Source organism: Uranotaenia lowii, chromosome 2 (genome assembly GCF_029784155.1).
Source record: "Uranotaenia lowii strain MFRU-FL chromosome 2, ASM2978415v1, whole genome shotgun sequence".
Classification (NCBI taxonomy): Eukaryota; Metazoa; Arthropoda; class Insecta; order Diptera; family Culicidae; genus Uranotaenia; species Uranotaenia lowii.
Window position 1 is genome coordinate 205,474,823 of NC_073692.1, and position 21,567 is coordinate 205,496,389.

General features: G+C 33.9%; 1 protein-coding gene across 1 annotated transcript in view; it reads left to right on the forward strand.

The window, feature by feature from the left end:
• The window catches only part of LOC129746923 (non-lysosomal glucosylceramidase), a 65,346-nt gene extending 43,987 nt beyond the window's left edge, over positions 1–21,359 (forward strand). Inside the window, exons 3-8 of the mRNA XM_055740865.1 lie at positions 6,156–6,670; positions 6,729–6,984; positions 7,045–7,158; positions 7,250–7,364; positions 7,436–7,565; positions 18,417–21,359. Of these exons, the coding sequence (XP_055596840.1) occupies positions 6,156–6,670; positions 6,729–6,984; positions 7,045–7,158; positions 7,250–7,364; positions 7,436–7,565; positions 18,417–19,513 (2,227 nt within the window). The 3' untranslated portion in view covers positions 19,514–21,359. The remainder of the gene's footprint in view (positions 1–6,155; positions 6,671–6,728; positions 6,985–7,044; positions 7,159–7,249; positions 7,365–7,435; positions 7,566–18,416) is intronic.
• The last annotated feature ends 208 nt before the right edge of the window (positions 21,360–21,567 follow it).

A 21,567-nucleotide genomic window follows, 5' to 3' on the forward strand; every position in this document is an offset into this window, starting at 1 on the left:
CACTTACTCGGTAGTTCATGAGTAACAAAAAGCTCACTGATCCCAATATTGAAACGGTGAAAGACAGTTGGGGAGGCGGTCTGGTTGGAAGAAAGTTAGTCAAACGGAGCTGTTAATTAAGAATTCACATTATGCATATAGCTTCGGTCGATTTGGTTGACGTCTCTGTGAAAAAGTGGCAATTACGGCTGCAAGTGACTGACTGGATGAGTTTATTGAATGTCAGTTCGTTGGAAAAGTGTTAACTTATGAGTATGGAAATGTTAATGAAGACAAACAAATTTATTATGGACATTTAAAACCGAATTAGTTAAAAAGGCTTTGTCATCAAGTAAGGTGCTCTTTGAACACATGTCCTACACATTTAAGGAGGGAGTGAGGAAACTTTATTCCTGATGTGACTGCTATATATCGTAGCCAATGGAGCAAAACAACATATAGCTCTTAGGTCACAAAATTTTTAAAAAAATTTTGTGAGTTGAAAAATTTAACAAAACGTGATTTTAAGATTATTTTCAAATGTTTCCAACACAGTCTGTCAATCGTTAGAGAATAATATGAACTTATTACTGCCAAAATTTCAAAGCAATGGTCCATTCTCATTTTTTCCTCGGATATCGAGTTTCAAAATTTTTAACTCCAACACCGGGCAAATAAAAATATCAAAGTCAAAGTATTTTTCATAAGTAAGAGCTGAAAAAAGATGGTGAAAGATAAACAAATGAAAAACTATTTCTTATGAAGGTTCATCAGCTAAGTTTGAATCTAGAATCACAAATGAAAAAAATATGTTTGCCAGATATTGCCAATGTAACGATTATTTTCTTGACATCCGACCGTACTTTTCGTAAATTTGTTGTTAGAATGCTCGAATAAAATCGGGCAACCTGGAAAGCTTGTTCTAAATGGATTGTTAACATTGCTTAGCATGTTGATAAAAAAAATGTTGATGCTAATATTCATCCAATAGGTAATATTTTTTTTATTCATTACCTTATATCGGGTTAAAAGGTTCATTTTGTAAAAAAAAATGAATATTTGTTTTAATGATAGCAAAACATTCAGAAAACTTTTTTCTAAGACCTACTAACTGTGAAATGAAAAGCAATATGGCCAAAATAGTTAATTGGCCTTTTATCCATCGAATTTGCCTAATGTTTGAAAAAAATTTTAATTCCCCTAAATAAAGGGTTCCAGATTTCTCCATGAAGAAATAAAATACAAAATTGGCAAAAAAATCGAAGGGTTATTATCAAACTTTTAAGTTTGAGAATGTTAAAACTTTTCATCGAATACTCCGATCAATTTCTGCACAGTGGTAACATTCACGTATCGGCCATTTTTTCTATCACTTTGTCATATCAGATGGCAAGGCCGTCGGAGAGAGGGGGGGGGGGGGGGATTTAGGGGTTCTTCCTAATGCTCAACTCTACATTTAAAAGACAAATTTTGACAAATTACACAAGGCCACAAAATTAAAATTTTTCCGATGTGCAAAGGAGGTAATTTTCATTAAATTCATTAAATCCAAATATACAATAAGTTTTTATCAGATTTTGTATTTTCAAATAACTTATAAAATATGTAAAAATCATTTACGAAAAATCGGAGCTTTTTGAACAAAACTTTTAAACATTGCAAATTTTTTTTAAAGCAAAAAATAAATCTTTTTTAGGCTTCAACAAATAGGTTTAATTAATAAAAAAAAATTACTTCCCTCAGTAATTAATTGCAATTTTCATTTCTCGCGTTCTTAGTTACTACCGTCACAGGAACATTCTTTGTGATGTTCAATTTTAATTCCTTGTTAGTGAAAACTGTTTCAAACAGTTCTTGCAAATTCTATGAATTGAGAGAAGCTTTATGTTATTTATTCATTTTTTTCTTTTTAGTTCCACCTTAACCTGAATGTTGCTATCTATATTTCTATATCTTTCAGACGATACACGTGATATGCTATGCTTGAATCGGATGTCTCTTGAAGAGAAAAAATCCGTGACGCGAAATTTGTTTGTAGATAAAATTTAAATTTTCACTGATGTAGTATTGCTTAAAAGCGTAATTCTACGTTAAAATTTCATTCAGACGAGCAAAAAAATTCAATGTTGCTTTTGCAGTTGGGACAGTTTTAAACCTCTTTTTAATAAAAACGTTATAAAGCGGTTTTCTTTCATGAATGCATCAATATAAAAAAAAAAACCTGATAATTTAGGGTTGTCATTCATCTTGCAAAAGCAGGACCTGTCCCGCTTTTTTGTTTAATGACCCGCCGTTCCGCTTTTTCATCAAAATGTCCCGTTTTTTTTTCTTGGAAAACTTTTACATAAATACATTTACGCACATTACATAAATACGCATTTTTGCGAACACCGAAAATGTCATGCCAATTTTCATAAATGTTTAGAATCAAACCAAAATTTTAGGATTGTTTTATGCATATATTTACTTCAAAAATCAGAAAAAAAAAGTTTATCGATGGAGCCAAAATTGAACGCATTTTCGCTTAATGACCTCCATCGAAGTCTTTACAGTATCATCCGGTACCAGTTTCTCAGTTTTTTCCATTTTCTTAACATGTCCTCCGTCTTTGACTGTCTTCTTGCTCTTCCGAAGTTCCCGTTTGGCCAAATATTTAGCGGAGCTTCGTCGTCCTGCTGCAAGAACGGCAAAAGGCGCTTCTCGAGGAACTCAGATTTGTAGATCTCGCCACTTGCTGTGCCCTATTTCACGAAATGCTCATTCCTCACTGAGTCTTCAGTCCGCAAGACCAGATGGCCTGCCAAATGAGATACATATTTGGAGGCGAACTTCGACGTTTTCTTCTTCTTAAATTCGTCGTCGGCTTTTATATACGTTTCGTCGTCCATCACACAGCAACCATATATTGTAAAAATCTTCTCGTAGAGCTTCCGTGCTCGAGTGGATTGTTGCCGCTCATCGCGGTTTGGGAATTTCTATAACTTGTAGGTATGTATTTGTAGTCTAGCTCTCTCTTGTTTGCATTCTGGACGTAGCTCTGCGACATGCCGAGATTTTTTAGTCATAACCACGGCTTGAGACGTTGGGATTCACTTCAATCATCCGCTTCACCTTTTCTCCGTCTTTTTGTTATCCGATCCTGGTTTTCTTCAAGCTCCTTTTCCGTGGTCCAACGTCAACCTCTCCTAGAACCGCTTCAACACTCTGGAGATAGTTGAATGGTGAACGTTCAACATTTTTCCCAACTGCCGGTCAGGAAATTCCAGGTGTTGGTTAGAAATTGTTCTCTCGACTCGCGTTGGTTCACCTCCATTTTCGTTTGATCGAAAACAAGACTTCGAGTTCGACAGCATGTGAACAATACACATCAATGAGAAAGTGCTGAAAGTCAGGTTTATTTTTACTATGATAAAAAAGTTATGCCCTGTTGAATGTTTCGAAGTAATTTCGTGTCCGCCCTTTACACTACCTTTTATGACTCAATTGTCCAGAGTGTACAACGATAGAAGTTTTATTTTCAAAACCAATTTGAAATGTATTTGATCGGGATTGTTATTTGTTATGATGCAAAGGTTTTATACGCGGTAGCGAATCTTCATTTTACATAAAGCACTTGAAATATTTTCTCTCAAATAACGTGTTAATTCGAGAGAACCGTGCAATGTAAGAGCACCTGTATCCATGGTCCAAACAGCCGGTTTAGACCCAAATTCCGACCAAAGCAACCGCACAGGTGGTCCATTATACCAGTTTCAACTCAACTTTTTTTAGAACTGGTATAAGGATTGATCCAAAACTGATGAGATTTGCATCCAATTTGACGGAGTTCAAAACCGTTTGACAGTTAATGGAACACGAGTGGGGTTGCAAGTTCTTTCATTGGATTTGATCTTTTTTCTTCGGTCCAATTCTTGTATAAATTAGCCCCAAGAATAGACCACGGATACAGAAGCTCTATACGTGCTTATGACAAAAACCCGTGTGAATCGAAGTCATGTTAGAAAAAACTGAACACTGAACACTGAACTTGTATAAGTAGTTTGGTTAAACAATTATGCTTTTTAAAAAAATTCTCAAATGTCCCGCTATTTTCGGTTGTGTCATTGCTCAAATGTCCCGCTTTTTTTCGTGAAATGCTCCGTTTTTTTTTTTAAGTTTCTGGGCTAAAAGGGCTACGAGATAAAATTCTTATTCATACATCTTTTTTATGATTTTTATCAATGAATCAAATTAAACGCTTTAATCGTGTAAAAAAATCTTAATTTGCTGGATTTTTAAAAAAGGGAACAGTATATGGTTATTTTATTTAACTTCAATTCCGCAACAATAGCCTACTCATCAATTTTTTTTTTTTTTTTTTACTGGAAACCAGCAAAATTTTGCTCGGAATCCAATTTTGCTACAGCAATCCAGATTGCTGGAAACCAGCTATTTCTTTCAACACAACCGGCAGTTTTAGTATCAAATTTATGTTTCAATCCAAAATTAAAGTTCAATGTTGGCTGTGCATATAATTAGCAATAAAACAATTATTTTCTCTCATTTTCAATAAGGGATTTATTTATTTCCAAAAAAAACCTTTTTTACAACTTTCTAACACCGGCTCTGGGATGGCGGCTTTGTGCCAAAATCATGTTGGTCATCCGTCATCCTGTAAAAATAGTTTTGATAAGTATCTTTTATGGAATCTATTCCTGTATAATAAAAACTTTCCCTTGACCTGATGCCTAGTTGCTAGAATACAGAGGAAAAAAAAATTATATTAATCTAAACAAAATTCGTAAAATGCAGTCTCACCTTGCTTCAGCGTACGAAAACAAACCGACTCCAATTAGACAATTCGATTGCTGATTTTACAGCAATCTAGATCAATTGCTGATTTTCCAGCAATCTAGTTCGATTGCTGATTGCTGATTCCAGAATTGCTGGAAAGTCCTGCAATTTGAAAACCGATTGCTGATTTTTCAGCAAAAATGAAAGGAACACAACCGAATGCTGAAAAATCCAACAATTTGAAAACCGATTGCTGGTTTCCAGCAAACTTTTGGATTGCTGAACGTTTCCAGAATTTTTTTTTGCTGGAAATCGAGGCAAAAATTTACTGTGTAGTCGTAATAGCCTTAAAAGAAGGAACATGTTTAGCAGACCGCTTCAAAAAATGACTTTTTGCTTCCATATGTTTTTTCGATGCCTTTTGGGTCACCAAGCATCAGTGTAAAATTTGTGATGATTAGGTTGATTCCTGAGTTAGCGCAACGCGTTTCAATTTTGTATGGAAATTTGTATGGAAGAAGAAATTTTTGCACATTAAATCATCCAGAAAATTCCAATAAGCTTGAAATGAAGTCGGTCTTTAATTTTTGGTTTTGACTATTCTTAAGCTTCATTTTTCGCTTGCATGACAAGCAGCGAAGAATTTCATGAAAAAAGTTATAACCATTTCATAATAAAAAATCAAAATCCATTGAAAAGTATTCAAAAACGGCAGACTTTGCTTGCTAGAGCTGTTAATAATTGCATGAAATGTTTTTGTAAAGGCTTTATAAGTCAATAAATTCTCTGGCAACGCAAAGCAGTTTTTTGAGATTTTTTATTTCCATCCTACTATTACACGGCTTTCAAACAAGCAGTCAAAAACGATATAATTAAAAAAATGAATTTAAAAAAAAAAAATTTTAAAACATTGAATATCTTTCCTGGGGTACAATTTAGGTTTTTGCTTTGTTCACATGAAATGTACTGGAAGAATCAAGGAACATTTTTTATCCAAAGTTATATTTTTTGGAACTTTCAGAACATATCTGGCGATTTTTGAATGGAAAATTTTGCTTTCCCATACAAATTTCCATACAAAATTAAAACACGTTGCGCAAATTCAGGACTGGATGGATCGCTTCCAAAATTTTTATTGCTATTTCTAGCAGCAAAAACAACTGAAAAAAGTTTCGGGAGGTGTAAAAATTTAAGAATTTGAAATTTCCATACAAAGCTTGCAGCGGTCTAATGTTTAGGTTCTGTTTTTTTTTCTATAGCTTATGCAATTCATTTTGTGGTGCCGAAACATTGATACGTGATCCAAAAAATGATAGAAATGGAAGAATCAGCTTAAATGTTATGTTATGATTCATAGAAAAAGTCTTGTGAGACTCATCTCTAGCATACTTTTCCATTTGCAGTCGACCAAAAAGCCCTCTTGGTAGCTGGGAAAGTAACATCAATTCATCCAAATGCAACTACACTGCCCTGTATCCGAGGGCTTGGTCCGAGTACGATCTCAGCGAGCATGGTATCAAACTGATCCAGCGACAAATCTCGCCCATCATCCCCCATGACTACAAGGAAAGTTCACTGCCGGTGGCCGTATTCGTGTGGACCGTCGAGAACGTGTGCGGCAAAGATCGGCAGGTTACGATCACCTTCACGTTCAAAAACGGAACCGGAAACAAGAAGCACGACAACGAAGGCAATGCCAAGAGTATGTCGTTTACCCATGGGTCGACCAAGGGTGTCAGTATTAGGCAAACCATTGCCGATATGCAGTGTACTTATAGTGTTAGCTGTAAGACCTCCTCGGAGATCAATCTGACCCGGTGTGAGCGATTTGATCCCACCGGAAATGGACAGAAATTTTGGAACGATCTTAAAGATAACGGGTGCTTGACGGAAAAGTCTGCGGATGAAAATTCGAAAGGTAAGTTTGTACGGGTTTTAAACTGGAAAAATTTAAAACAACCGCATTCACCTTTCAGCCAAAGACTTAGCTGTCGGTGTGAGCGCACAAATTCTAGTACAATCGGAAAGCAGCTCCGAGTTGGAATTTGCTCTAGTCTGGGATATGCCAAAGGTACACTTCACCAAAAGAACTAAAGAGTACTATAAGTATTATACCAAATATTTTGGGAAATCGGGAGATGCTGGGCCCATTATCGCTGATTATGCACTCCAAAACTACGGCAAATGGGAATCGCTGATAGACGAATGGCAACGACCTATTCTTGAGGATAGGTGATATGCGAATTTTTATTTTTAAAATAACAGAAATTCAGAAATTGTTTTTTTTTGCAGTGACCTTCCTGACTGGTACAAAAGTGCCATATTTAACGAATTGTACTATATCGCAGACGGAGGAAGTGTCTGGTTGACCGTTGAAGACACCGAGCTACCCTACGACGATCCCAGGTTAGCATGCTCTCCCTTAAAAACATAACAATAAATCAAACTCCTTCATCTCATTAAAAAAAAATCCGTCTCACTCCACTTCGCAATACAGATTAGCCTACGGTCGATTCGCTTATCTGGAAGGGCACGAGTATCGCATGTACAACACGTATGACGTTCATTTCTATGCGTCGCACGCCCTAGCTAGTCTGTGGCCAAATCTGCAAGTATGTCACGGATTATCTTCGCAATGAACTTGCTCCACTTACTGCTAAATTCCATTGCACTTTCGTTTAAGGTAAGCTTGCAGTACGACTACAAGGATTCGATCTACCGGGAAATTTCGGAGGGCCGGAAACATTTGTACGATGGCAAGATCATACCTAGGAAGATAAAAGATTCGGTGCCTCATGATTTGGGAGATCCAGGTGAGTGTAACATCAATGCCCAAATTTTGTATGAGAGAAAGACAGTTATAAAATGTAGGATTTTTTTTAACTTTTGTGAAAAACCACGATGTTTACAGGGATTATGGTACATATCACATGAGAAAACGCCGAGGGATTCAAGTTGCCTTATGTTTACAATGTTCATATCAATAGAAAAGCACTGATTTTTCAAATCTAGATAACCTTTTTGTTTAAAAAAAAAATCTAAATTTGTATCAAAAAATAAATGTTATTTAAAAAGTACGAAATGAGAACGATCAGACATGTAGAAGAGTGTGGGGAATCATGAAACATGGGATATAGCGAAGTAAGTTTACTTAAACAATTGTATCGTCAATTTCTTAACTCTCTTCAACTGAAATTGTTTAAAAAAATTATATAAATTGAAAAAAATATTTAAGAACAAAAGAATTGTTATTTATGCACCAAGTTGGAAAAGGATGATTTTCAGTGCCGACAAGTTCACATGTCAGCACTGAACTGCATAAAATGTATTTTAAAAACAGCCAAAAATAGGGGGGGGATAAAATTAAAAAAAATACTTCTAATGTCGTACATATTCCGTCGGAAAAGTAGACTATAGTATTAGACTGAGTTGATTTGGGGTCATTTTGCAATTCCTCAAACCCTGGAGTTTAAAAAGCTTTATCTTGGTCCAAAACTCATCCATGATTTTTTGCAAAAAATTTAAGTAAAAATTTAAGTAAAATTTACATGAGTAGATTCGAACTTTTAGGTTTGTATGGGAAAATTGAATATTTTGTACTGAAAAATCAACATCATTTTTGTTTCGTCTATGGAACCGAGCCAGCTGATGGTTTTTGTGCCAATTTATAAAATTCCTAAAGGAAATTTTTCGCTGAACAACTTTGTCGTAGACCGCAATTTCGGATCTCATTAGGAAAAAAAGTTATTAGCGGTTTAACAGGGGTATGTCTTTTCGCATTGATTAACAATAAATTCCATTGATATCACAATTTATTGTTTATCAGTGCGAAAAGACATACCCCTGTTAAACAGCTTATCACTTTTTTTCCTAATAAGATACGAAGTTACGGTCTTCGACAAAGTTGTTCAACGAAAAATTTCCCTTAGGAATTTTATAAATTGGCACAAAAACCATCAGCTGGCTCGGTTCCACAGACGAAACAAAAATGATGTTGACAATTTTGCCGGTCTGGATCATATAGACCCGGAATACTATTTTGCCTGTATCTTTAAACCACTGATCCGATTTTCAAAAATTATACCATTCTGGAACCGTCTTCATGTTGATTATCTAGCTACTAACTATTATATTTTTGTTGGTGTCTGAAAATTGATGGCGTTTTTGAATGAAGATCATGACCATCCTGATTGAAATTATGAAATTTCACTAAACTTTGGCTGATTTAAAGATTTATTTAAAGTAAAAAAAGTTTTTGGTTCCGATGTCATATGGCGTGTTATTTCGAAAATCCACGTAAAAAATCCTTTTTATTAAAAAAATCGCGCAAAAAATCACGTTACTTAAAAAACGCGTAAGAACCATGATTATTGAAAAATTTGCGTACAATGATAGTCTATTTTCAAAATAAAAAACAAAATCAATTAGATTAGTAAAATAGTAGAATATAGTGAGGTTTATTTGACAGTGTGGAACAAAGATCGTCTCATGTCTCAGGTCTCATGTCTCAAGTCTCAGGTCTCATGTCTCAGGTCTTATGTCTCATGTCTCAGGTCTCATGTCTCATGTCTCAAGTCTCATGTCTCATGTCTCATGCTCATGTCTCAGGTCTCAGGTCTCATGTCTCATGTCTCAGGTCTCATGTCTCATTTCTCATGTTTTAGGTCTCATGTCTCAGGTCTCAGGTCTCATGTCTCATGTCTCAGGTCTCATGTTTCATGTCTCAGATCTCATGTCTCAGGTCTCATGTCTCATGTCTCAGGTCTAAAGCCTCATGTCTCATGTTTTAGGTCTTATGTCTCATGTCTCATGTCTCATGTCTCATGTCTCATGTCTCATGTCTCATGTCTCATGTCTCATGTCTCATGTCTCATGTCTCATGTCTCATGTCTCATGTCTCATGTCTCAGGTCTCAAGTCTCAGGTCTCATGTCTCATGTCTCATGTTTTAGGTCTCATGTCTCATGTCTCAGGTTTCATGTCTCATGTCTCAAGTCTCAGGTCTCATGTCTCAGGTCTGATGTCTCATGTCTCAGGTCTCATGTCTTATGTCTTATGTCTCATGTCTCATGTCTCATGTCTCATGTCTCATGTCTCATGCCTCAGGTCTCATGTCTTAGGTCTTATGTCTCATTTCTCATGTCTCAGATCTTATGTATCACGTTCTTAGTCTCAGAGCTAAGATTTTCCCAACTACAAAAAATTCTAAGTGTTTTCCTTTGAAAAAGTCTTAGAATATTTTCTCTGAAAAACCGCGTTAATTCGAAAATCCGCCTAAAAAAACCGCGTTAATTCGAAAATCCGCGTAAAAAAAGCCTCGTAAAAAAATAAAGTGTAAAAAACAACCTCAGTGTATTTGAAAGAATTAAAAAAACCATTGATTTTATTCTTGAAAACTATTGTTTTTTTTTTACTTTAGTAAAGCTCATATTTTTAAAACTGGGCTAATTAATTATTTTATTCATGAAAACCAATGGAAACTAACTTAATTTCAACTTTTTGTGATATTTTTATCTCATTAAGATCCGCGAAAAACATACAACGAGAGATTTCAGAAATTCGCTGACTCATATTTCAGCTTAAAATGGTTTTATTGAGCAGATTTCAAATTCTTGAGCTAATTGAAGTACCGTATTTGATTTCTAATAATGTTATTTGAAAACTGAATTTTACATTTCAATGTTTATGTGCTCAGGGTAACGAAAAGCGTAAAGTAAATGTCGATATACCTCAGATTTGGTCTTAAATATGTTAAAATTCTATGTTTAAATACTAGAATTGGTCACCCTATCAGTCTCTTCATTATTTAATTCATCACTATCGGTTGGAATTGAATGTAATTGAACAGAACGGAAACTTTTTCCATCAAAATTTTTTGATTCTCATGGAAACATAATTTTTAAAAATCATTGAAAAAAAGTTTTAATGATTTTTTTTCACATAACCAGCTAATCAAGAACTTTTATTATTTCAATATGAGCTTTCAATCTATCTGAATTCATCTCAATCAAAAGATTTTCAATACGACTTCAACTAAATGAGTTATCTTTGATGCATCTGATACATCTTGATACAGCTACGGAATGCTAAAAAATTCACTTACATTCAAGAAAGCTGAAGTCTGAAGCTCTGTGTTGCACATAAGGACATATTTATTGGATTTTTTTAAGATCATGACTATTATTTTTTTTATTACGGAAATCACGCGTGAATATACTCAAAATCTAGTACAAAGTTGAATATAAGCCTAAGAAAATCTTAGAAATTGCAAATTGACCAAAAGTTCAAAAATAAGCTATACCTTTGAAAAATCGTCAAAAAATCTGTGTTTCGTATTTTAAAAATTTAAAGATGCAATAGGGCTAGGTGAGGTAATTATGAACAAAATTATTCAGTTTTTTTCATACTATCAGCTCAAACAAGTAGCTCTTTAATATTGAAATTCAGGAAAGTAACCAAACATGAATGACTGGTTCCCTTCTTCATTTTAAGATATTTTTGGAATTTTTAAGTTAAAGCTTATGGGCGTAAAACGCTTGTTCATAATTACCCCGTTTGTTCATAATTACCCCCTTGTCTATGGGGTAATTATGAACACTGTAACGATTCTTGTTATGTGATGACTTTTGATATTGGCTTTATTCCTAGATTGAAACCACATCTAAACAGTGCATTGTAGTGAGATTTGTAGATTTTTTTTAAATTTACTGTTGAGAAGTTAGGTCATTTTCAGTTTTACATAGCTGGGAGGCATCTTTTCATATAATCACAGATCCACAATTCTAAAAAATATCAATCAATTAAATCAATGAACCCTCAAAATTGTTTGAGCAATTTTGAGGGTTCATTGATAAAAAAGTACGGTTTTTACAAGACTTTTTTACATTTTTTGAGGTCATGATCTTAAAAAAAGCTTTCTTGAAAACTAAGTGAATTTTTTTAGCATTCCGTAGCTGATCTACAATCTTTTTTTCGGATTTGTTTTGTTAGACTTTGAATAACGGAAAACTGAAGTGTTGTAGCTGAATATTGAGTGAGACACAAATTTCAGTTATCAATTTTGTACAAATCAGTTGAGAAACAAGTTTTAAGCGAGGAGTTGCACTTATGCATAGTTATTCATTTCCTAATAATAAAATTTATAATAAAAATCGAAATTGTATTTGTGTTTTCAAATTTAGGATTATGTATCCAGTTAAGGATTCTTCATTTTCGATTCGAAACATTTAAAAAAATGGAAATCATCGTTTAAATTTGGTTTTACTTTTCCTTAAAAATTTGATTAAAGATTTTCGAAACTCATACGCATTTTTTACATTTAGTTAATATTTTTCATGATTTCAGATTCGAGGCTCATGAACTGTATTCTTAAGCTAAATTCAAACATAACAAAGCTTCAAAATAGCGATTTAGATTCATCATTCGAAATTTTTATTTTTTATTTAAATTTGCAAGTCGGATACACATTTGAAATACAGAATAATCATTGAAACCCAAAACATCTGAATTATTATCATGGATTCATCATTGAGGGTTTCGAAACTGATTTCAATTCTTTGATCAGATTTCTAAATTCACAAATCGATTTATTGAACATATCAGAAAACGTATTCAAATTCCGTAACAGATTGAAAATTCAAATTTTCAATTCAGTTTCAAAGTTCAGATTCAGATTCAGTTCGTAAATGAGTTCCATAATCAAAATTAACCTATCAAGATGACTATTTCGGTAAGAATTAAAATTGATAATGATAATGATAATTCTGAATGTTAGTTCGATTTTAAAATTCAACCAAAGTCAGTTCGTTTACACACTTCAGCTAAAAGTGACAAAAATTCAGTAGAATTATAGTTCATTTTGCAAAAAAAAAAACCATCCGCAGGAATTGATTCTCAATGAAAATGTATTAATGATAAAGAAACATGTATGTATCTTCTCTTACAGAAATTGCAGAGAATTTGATATGATTTGACGTATTGTTCAACATTATCAATATTGCAGTATTTTCAAGAACCAAATTTGAAACTAAAATCTTTCACGAGGATCGAGTTTGCATAAATTGGATTTGTACTGCAAATTTGTAATCTTTTACTTTTACCTTTTGAAAATAGGATTTAGGATTTTCTTTCGAAATTGAAGGTCAGTTCAAATCAAATAAACAAAATTAAGCTAGCCAGATTACTCGACTTTACCCGGACTTGCCCTGATATTGAATTTTATGAATGGGGAAAGGTTGGGCCGCCGAAATTTTGTTGAAAGAAAACTGATTTTTCCGGATACATTCACATTTTTTTGGAAAACAAAAAAATTATATGCATCATTATAATTTAAAATTTTATGGCCCGAAAATGAAATTTAACAAGCTACATTTATTAATATAAACCTTAACGATTTTTTGAGAGACTGAAATTCGATTTAAAACGTGGTTGTGTTTTTCGGTGAAAAAAAAATTTTTTTTTTGTTGAATAGTTTTTGGATTTTTGTCAAATTCTCCCGAATATTGACCGGATTTTGGTTTGAAAATTTGGAAAAGGGATGTCCGAATTTTGTCCGGATTTTCCCAGGACGGATACGTGCGGGAGAACTTCTGCAATCTTTAGCTAAATTCACCAGATTTGGATACTAATATATGATTTCAACCATCGATGAAAGTAAGTTCCCTATTTTAGTGCATAAGGATTTTTTATACAAATCCTTATCATCATTTGAAAGATTTTAGGAGGTATTTTTAAAAGTTTCTATTTAACACGAAAAACTAGTTTTTTTTTCAACTAGAAAAACGAACTTAAAAATAAATAATTACATAGTATTTCAAAATAATAAATATTATTTTTTTAAATCATGCATTGTTTGAGCAAAAATGTCATAAAAAATAGATCACATAACACCCCCCCCCCCCCCCCCCCTCCCCCCCGCGCAATGAGTCAGTTCTTCCTACGGCCCTGGAAGAGGATGATTGCAATCTTAATGTGTAGCCTCCTAAACTTTCTTTAACGTCACCCAGTGCATAATAAGCATTCCTTTTCCCTACATAAGTACGTATTTTCTTAAACTAATTTTCATAAGGATTTTTTTCGTAATACCTATAGTATTCATTTTCCACCAAAAAAGAAATATGCTTTTTATCTTTACAGAAACATTAGACCCATTCCAAGCACCCCTCAACTGGAGAACCGATTTTTATTTTTCATTATCCAAATAAAAATTAAATAGCGTTAGAAAGGTTATTTCTTGAGTGTCATTTTCCATTAAAAGGTTTTCAGCTACCTTTTTTTAGAATTGAGTATTTTAACGTTGAAATTTAAAAATTTTAGTATGAAATTAAATTGATTTTTGCAAATATTCTTTATTTATAACATAACTTTGTCAGAAATCTAGTTATGTCAAAAAAAATTACTGCAAAATGATGGTAGAAAAGCCATCTTTTAAGCATGATATAAGATAAATAACAGTTACTGCAAGTTTACGCTCTAGAATCGTTGATAAAGGTATCTATTTTTAAGCGTTGTGACGTCACGAAAATTCCAATTTTTTTTAAATTTATGATTTACTGAAATTTCACATATTATCGAAAATTAAAGGTCTCTTCAAACTTTTTGAGTGGAATTTAATGCAATTTTTAGATTGAAATCGGTTTAGCAGGTTGTGAGTTGCACCCGGGTAAAGAATGCGTTGTGACGTCACGAAAATTGATTTACTTTTTTTCGAAAACGTTCAAGACTTTTAACTTCAACACTATGATAGTATTTCTTCAATACAAGTTCAACACAACAATGTGATTCAATAAAGGAATTTTATTATCAAGTTTTTAAAGAAACTTTTTTTTTCTGCATTTACTTAGTTGTTTTTAAACATTTCTCATAAAACATATAAAACAGCGCTTAAAAACGCTTGATTCAAGAATAAACAAACTATCAAACAAATGAAATCATCATCGTTTTTGTAAAAGAATATTTGTGAATCATAAAGCAGATAGTTATCTGTGATTTGAATAAAAATCTTGTTAAAGATCAAGTTCTTCATGTATCTATTTTAGAATGAAAAACACCGCTAGTAGCTTCTATTTCTTTCTGGAATTATGTTCAAACAAAATAAGTTCTATGAAGTAAATGTAATGAGATTCAAAAAATCTGGTAAACTGGTAAACTTAATAGATTAACTTTTTTATTAAAAAAAATTCATAAGATTTTCATAGAAAATAAATTAATAAAATTAATTAAATTATTTTAATAGAAAACTGCTTTTATTGAAATTTCCACCTCAAAGAATGTCACTAGAAAATCTAAATCGAACCCCGTGTTCAATGATCTTCCAAACCCAATTTCTCATAATTCCATACAAATTTTAGGCTCATTGTGCCCTCTATTTCCGTGGGCCAATCCCAAAATTTGGCACTGGACTTTGTGTTAGGCCTAGGATCTATTTAAGCTTGCAACTTTTAAGATTTTCATTAGATGGCTGATTTAGGCACTCTAGTGTCGATTAACTATCTTTGGAAAGATCGAAGGCTTTGAAATTATCATTTATTTTTCCTTTCCTTTGCAATTAAAGATTAAAAAGATTCAGAAACACATTTTAACGCTTTTACGAATAAATATTTCCTAGTTTTAGTTTTGTCCTAAATAATATTCACATGATCGCAAAAAAAATTCGAATAAAATTGATGTGAGCAGTGTTGCAAACCATATCAGCTGATATGGGCCTTTGAGATAAAATTCCTTTTAATTTTTGGGAATAAATGGATCGATTTCATCACCAAATCACATTATTTATTAAGTTTTTTAGCATTTTAAGTAAATCAAGCATTCATTTTAAGATTATACTTTGATTTATTTCATGTAGCTAACCATCAAATTTCGTGACGTCACAACGCTTTGCAAAACCCTGCTTTAAAAAAATGGTGCGTTGTGACGTCACGAAACTGAATCGCTCTAAAATAAATTGAAATCAAAATTTGAAAAAATCAAAAACAGTTTTTTGTTGGTTGTAATGCATCGATACTTTCCTGAAATTTTCATAAACTTTGATTAAATAGAAGAGCAGAAAATTGCGGCGTTGTCACGATTCCTTTTGCTTATATTTTGTTAACTATTTATTATATACAAATACTTTTGGTTTCAAATTGTAGAGAATTAAATTTTGACCTTATAATGTACAATTTTTAACAATGTGCGATATGACCTGTAAAACTTACATACAATATACCAAAAAATTGTTTTGCAAACGTTGTGACGTCACGCTGGAATGGGTCATTAACATTAACAGAAACATAAAAAAAACAGTTAGGTTCTCAAGTGACGAAAATATTATAATTTTTCAAGCACCACTTCATCTTGATCTGAAATGTGCGCACTGCAACATGATTTACACATTGTTTCTCAATTTTCACCATCATAAATTTTTTGATTTTTCACTTTAATTTTAAAACGTGTTTTTACTTAAATTTGTTGACCTGGGGCGAACAGAGTACAATTCATCAAGGCAAGATGAGCGTTTTCTGCCGTATAATCTAGCAGCGAATTTGACTCGATTAAGTCAACTGAATAATAGAGCTACAGCTTGACTTGTTTCATCTGTCGATTTTGCCTATTATTAAGGTGTCAGAGAGGTGATCAGTAGACTCGAGTTCGATTCCTGTTCGAGTGGATTTTTTTCACATACCATTAATGATTGGTTTTTTTGATTGTTACAGTATACGGCCAGTAGCATCATCGTCAAACAAAACACCAGAATCATAATGTATGAGCATGTGTTAATAGACTGAGTCGATTTGGGGTCATTTTTGAATTTCTCAAACCCTGGGGTCTACAAAGCTTCGTCTTGGTCCAAAACTCATTCATGATTTTTTGTAGAATTTTGAAGTAACGTTTACATGAGTAAATTTGAACTTTTAGGTTTGTATGGGAAAATTGAATATTTTATACTGAAAAATCAACATCGTTTTTGTTTTTTTTTCTGTGAAACCGAGCCTGCGGACAGTTTTTGTGCCAATTTATTAAATTCCTAAGGGAAAATTTCCGCTGAACAACTTTGTCGAAGACCGTAACTTCGTATCTTATTAGGCAAAAAAGTTATTAGGTGTTGAATGAGGATATGTCTTTTGGCTTTGATAAACAATAAATTCAATTGACATCCCTGCAGGGCGCCTAGCGAGGTTTTTCATGACTACTTTTCTTGCAGTACTTCGCTAGGCTCCAGCAGTGATGTCAATTGAATTTGTTGTTTAACAATGCGAAAAGACATACCTCTGTTAAACAGCTAATAACTTTTTTGCTTAATAAGACACGAGGTTACAGTCTACGACAAAGTTGTTCAGCGGAAATTTTCCCTTAGGAATTTAATAAATTGGCACAAAAACTGTCCGCAGGCTCGGTTCCACAGAAGATACAAAAACGATGTTGATTTTCCAGTACAAAATATTCAATTTTCCCATACAAACCTAAAAGTTCAAATTTACTCATGTAAACGTTACTTCAAAATTCTACAAAAAATCATGGATGAGTTTTGGACCAAGACGAAGCTTTTTAGACCCCAGGGTTTGAGAAATTCAAAAATGACCCCAAATCGACTCAGTCTAATGTGTTAATTCTGTGAATTCTACAAACAGACCTAGAATATTTTGTTATTGCTTTGTTTGATGAATCTACGCCTCACCGTTTAGTGCAAAATGCATCGATCATGAATGATAAATGCAAAAAAAACACCTTGACCAGGAATCGAACTCGAGTCTACTGATCACCTCTCTGACACCTTACCAATAGGCCAAATCGTCAGATGAAACAAGTCAAGCTGTAGCTTTATTATTCAGTTGACTTCATCGAATCGAATTCGCTGCTAGATTCCCCGGCAGAAAACGCTCATCGTGCCCTGATTAATGGTGCTTATACTGCCCCAGGGAGGTTCTCATTATGCCCCTGTGGCTGGTTTTCAGCTTTCGGGAAAAAAAAATTAAAATGCATTTTTAAACGTTTTTATCTACTTTATCAAGTTTCATCCAATTAGGCAATACATAGACCTTTTTGAGTGGCTGAACACGAAACAACTATGTAATTCACATATTACAGCTGTTCTCTATGATTAAATAAGCGTTTTCTTTAAGGTGGCCATTATGCCCTTATCTCCCCTACCTAATCCTTACAGTATGTAACTCGTGGCAAAACTGGTTTTTTCATCATTTCGGTAGGCGAATGCACCAAATAAACAAATGGAGTTATCAGCTGGGAGAAAAAGTTCGGACACCTACATTTTGATTGTAAAATGTTAGGTTAAAAATAATAATTATTCTGGGAGCTTTTAGAGCTGTCAAACTTTGAACGCGATTTTCTCAAAAAACATTGGAAAGTCAGTTGCCTCCTGGGCCGATGTCCACGAGTTCGAGCCCAAGATTGAACCTTCATCGCAGTTGTACCGGAAAAGTTTTTTTTCCTTAACTGTCTGCCAACTGCAACGTTGATATAATGTCACAAATGCCATGATGGTAAAACGACTTAAATCGAAACAAAAAAAAATGCTTCTAAAAGTTTTAGTGAGGTTTTGTACCAAGACCGTACAGCGAATGCCTCTAAACAATATTATAGAACCTCGATGGTTGTTTGTGATCTACGTATAATCCAATACATTAACCTATATAACTAAACTCTGTTTGCAATGCACTCTCGTTACAGAGGAGGAACCCTTCGATCTGATCAATGCCTATCCGGTGCATGATGTGTCCGAGTGGCGGGATCTGAACACCAAGTTCATCATGCAGGTCTACCGGGACTACTACAATCTGAACCACTACGCCCAGTTGAATGCGGAAAACGCTAGCAAATTTAGCTCGATCGAGTTCATTGACAAAGAAAGCATGTACGAGATGTACATCCAGGACAATCGCAATAAAGTATCGCCGGACGAGAAGGGGCAGGAGAAGAAATCCGCTTCGATGTATATTAATGAGACCAATGGGAAGGTTTACCTTATGGATGCCTTGACGTATTTGAAGAGCATGTATCCGGCCTGTAAACTGGTGTTGGAAAAGACACTGGAGTGGGATACGGATAATGACGGGTTGATTGAAAACTCCGGAGCTCCAGATCAGACATACGATACGTGGGTTATGGATGGGCCCAGTGCCTATTGCGGTAGTCTCTGGTTGGCAAGCTTACATTTTATGTCTGTGATGGCCAATCTATTGGACCAATCTGAAGACTGTATCAAGTATCGGGAATTGTTGGAAAAAGGTAAGGCCTCGTTTGAGGAAAAGTTGTGGAATGGGTCGTATTACAAATTTGACGGGCAGAGTGCGTCCAAAAACTCTATCATGTCCGATCAACTGTGTGGTCATTGGTATTTGCGAAGTTGTGGATTCGATTACGATATTCTACCAAAGGAGAATGTAAGGACGGCGTTGAAGACAATCTACGATAACAATGTGATGCGGTTCTGTGGCGGTAATATGGGAGCAGTCAATGGGTACATCCCGAACAGTCAACCAAACAAAGACGGTCGGGCAGACGGAAGTTCCATGCAGGGCGAAGAAGTTTGGACGGGAGTAACGTACGCGTTGGCCTCCACGATGATTCACGAGGGCATGTTTACGGAGGCGTTCCAGACGGCCGGAGGAATGTATCAGACCATGTCGGAGAAAATCGGTATGAACTTTGAAACACCGGAAGCGTTGTACGCCGAGCGATACTATCGGGCCATTGGATATATGCGTCCGTTGAGCATCTGGTCTATTCAAACTGCTTGGGAACAGAAGAAACTCCGCAGGGACTAAGAAATGAAGCTCTATAGCATGTTTGTGCAATGTTCTTATTATGTGTTAAGTGAAATGTTGATTCCATTTTAGGCTTTAGATTAGTCAATTTTTGTTAGTGACAATGTGTAACCGTTCTAGGATAGATTATTCCTGTTGTCGGTTTTTGCAGGTTCGCATTTTGTTTTAAGAAGCTATTTGTTTTATTGTTTAATATATTACCTGATATTATTTTATTTTTTTTATCTTTACTACCATTAATTAAAACTGACGTGAAAATGTAGACGAGTCAAAAAAAACAAAAAAAATAAATCCTTAATGTAAGAAATTTTAGAACTGCTAAACGGAAACAAGAAACCATTGCACAATGCTTTATTATTCTGACCAATTTTCGAAGCTATGTATGTAGGTAATCTACTTCAACCCATCACCATATGAAACATCTCCAGAATGTATCGTTCTTGGCTACAACTTAAACCTTGAATCCTCATTCCTATTAAACATTCTGTTTGATACTTGTCTTAATGTTGAGTCAATTATTTCCAATTAGATTGAATCAGGGATTTGTGGGGGGATTCAGGGATTATTTCATATAAACTATACTTTACGGAGTTTTTCACAAACCTTATTGCCATATCTCAAACAAACTCATTTATTATAGCGAGCTTATATCCACTGTAATCTTTTAGCAATACGAGAAAAGCACAAATCCCATCGAACCATGCCACCTAGAAGTAATCTGTCATGATCAACTTGTTTTAATCTAAAATTATAGGTTTTCCCTTCCAATAGCACAATGTACAATAAAGTCTTTTTTATAAGTAGAACTTTTGAGCCAAAATCTAAAATGAATAGTATTTTTTTACGCCATCCCACAAAATTAACTTAATCTTTACATTAAATAGGCTATCTTATCTAATTGTAGGTGTGTTTGATTCGAGCAAATCGAAATTTGATCGTGCTAACGCTTTTTTAAAAGGCCTGTATACTAATAATAAGTTTTTGCAATTTGAAGAAGAATCAAATTCTTCCAGACATCTTTCAACATTTTGGTGCTCAATTTAGCATTGTTTTGAATCTTTGTTTCTTCTCAATATTTGACCAAATTCACATTTTTTTTAAACAACGTGTTATTTTAACTTTTTTATATACCCTTAACGTTTAACGGCTCATAATGTAAAAAGGTGCAAAACTGATATGCTATAAGCAAAACTAACAAATTAACATGTTAAGTGTAACTTGGCATCAAAAATTGGCAATCGTAAGTTCAAAGGTTTTCTCAATGTAATCCCATGTAAACGAATGAATAAATAATAGAAAAAAACGTGATCTAAATGTTGCAGAGAGCTTCGATATATTTTGCATCTATTGAACCAGAACTTTCATATTTACGCTATAAACAGCAAATTGATTGACACAACCTTTATTAATCGCTAGAAAACAGGAAAACGATGAAAAAGGCAAACGTACAAGAATGGAAGGTTTCAACTGTAAACATTACAAAAAAAACTGTACCCCATCATCTTACTTCTGTTTGAAAGAAAAGCACACTAATATTTAGAAAACACTTGTGACAAAAGGATGCTATTTTTCTAACGCGGTGCTTGGCAATTGCAAAGTATTAATAAGCGGAATTCGACAAAAAAAAAGCATAGCCGTGATCAGTTCAGTGTGATGCTATTATATAAAACAAAACAAAATACACTTACAAATAAAGAATTGAATCTATTTCTACACCGAGAATTGCTGTTTGAAATGAATTTGACTATGCAATTTATATGTTACAAAATTATGATTAAAAGTGTAACCATCAACTGTACCCAGTAAAAACATGTGTAAATGTGCACAAAAATATAAAAAAATGTCTTGATCCAAAAAAATGTTATGTTTTATTTCGCACGATTCCTATACCTTTTTTTATTCTGAGTCCCTTTTCCATCTTCATATTAACTAAAGAAACTATAGTAAACAAAGAAGCGCAATCTGATCCCTTTCGAAATAATGTGCTTGCAACCCTGATGCTGTAGGTCTACCTTTAAGACTGCTTGGTTTTGCTCGATTGGAATGACACTGAC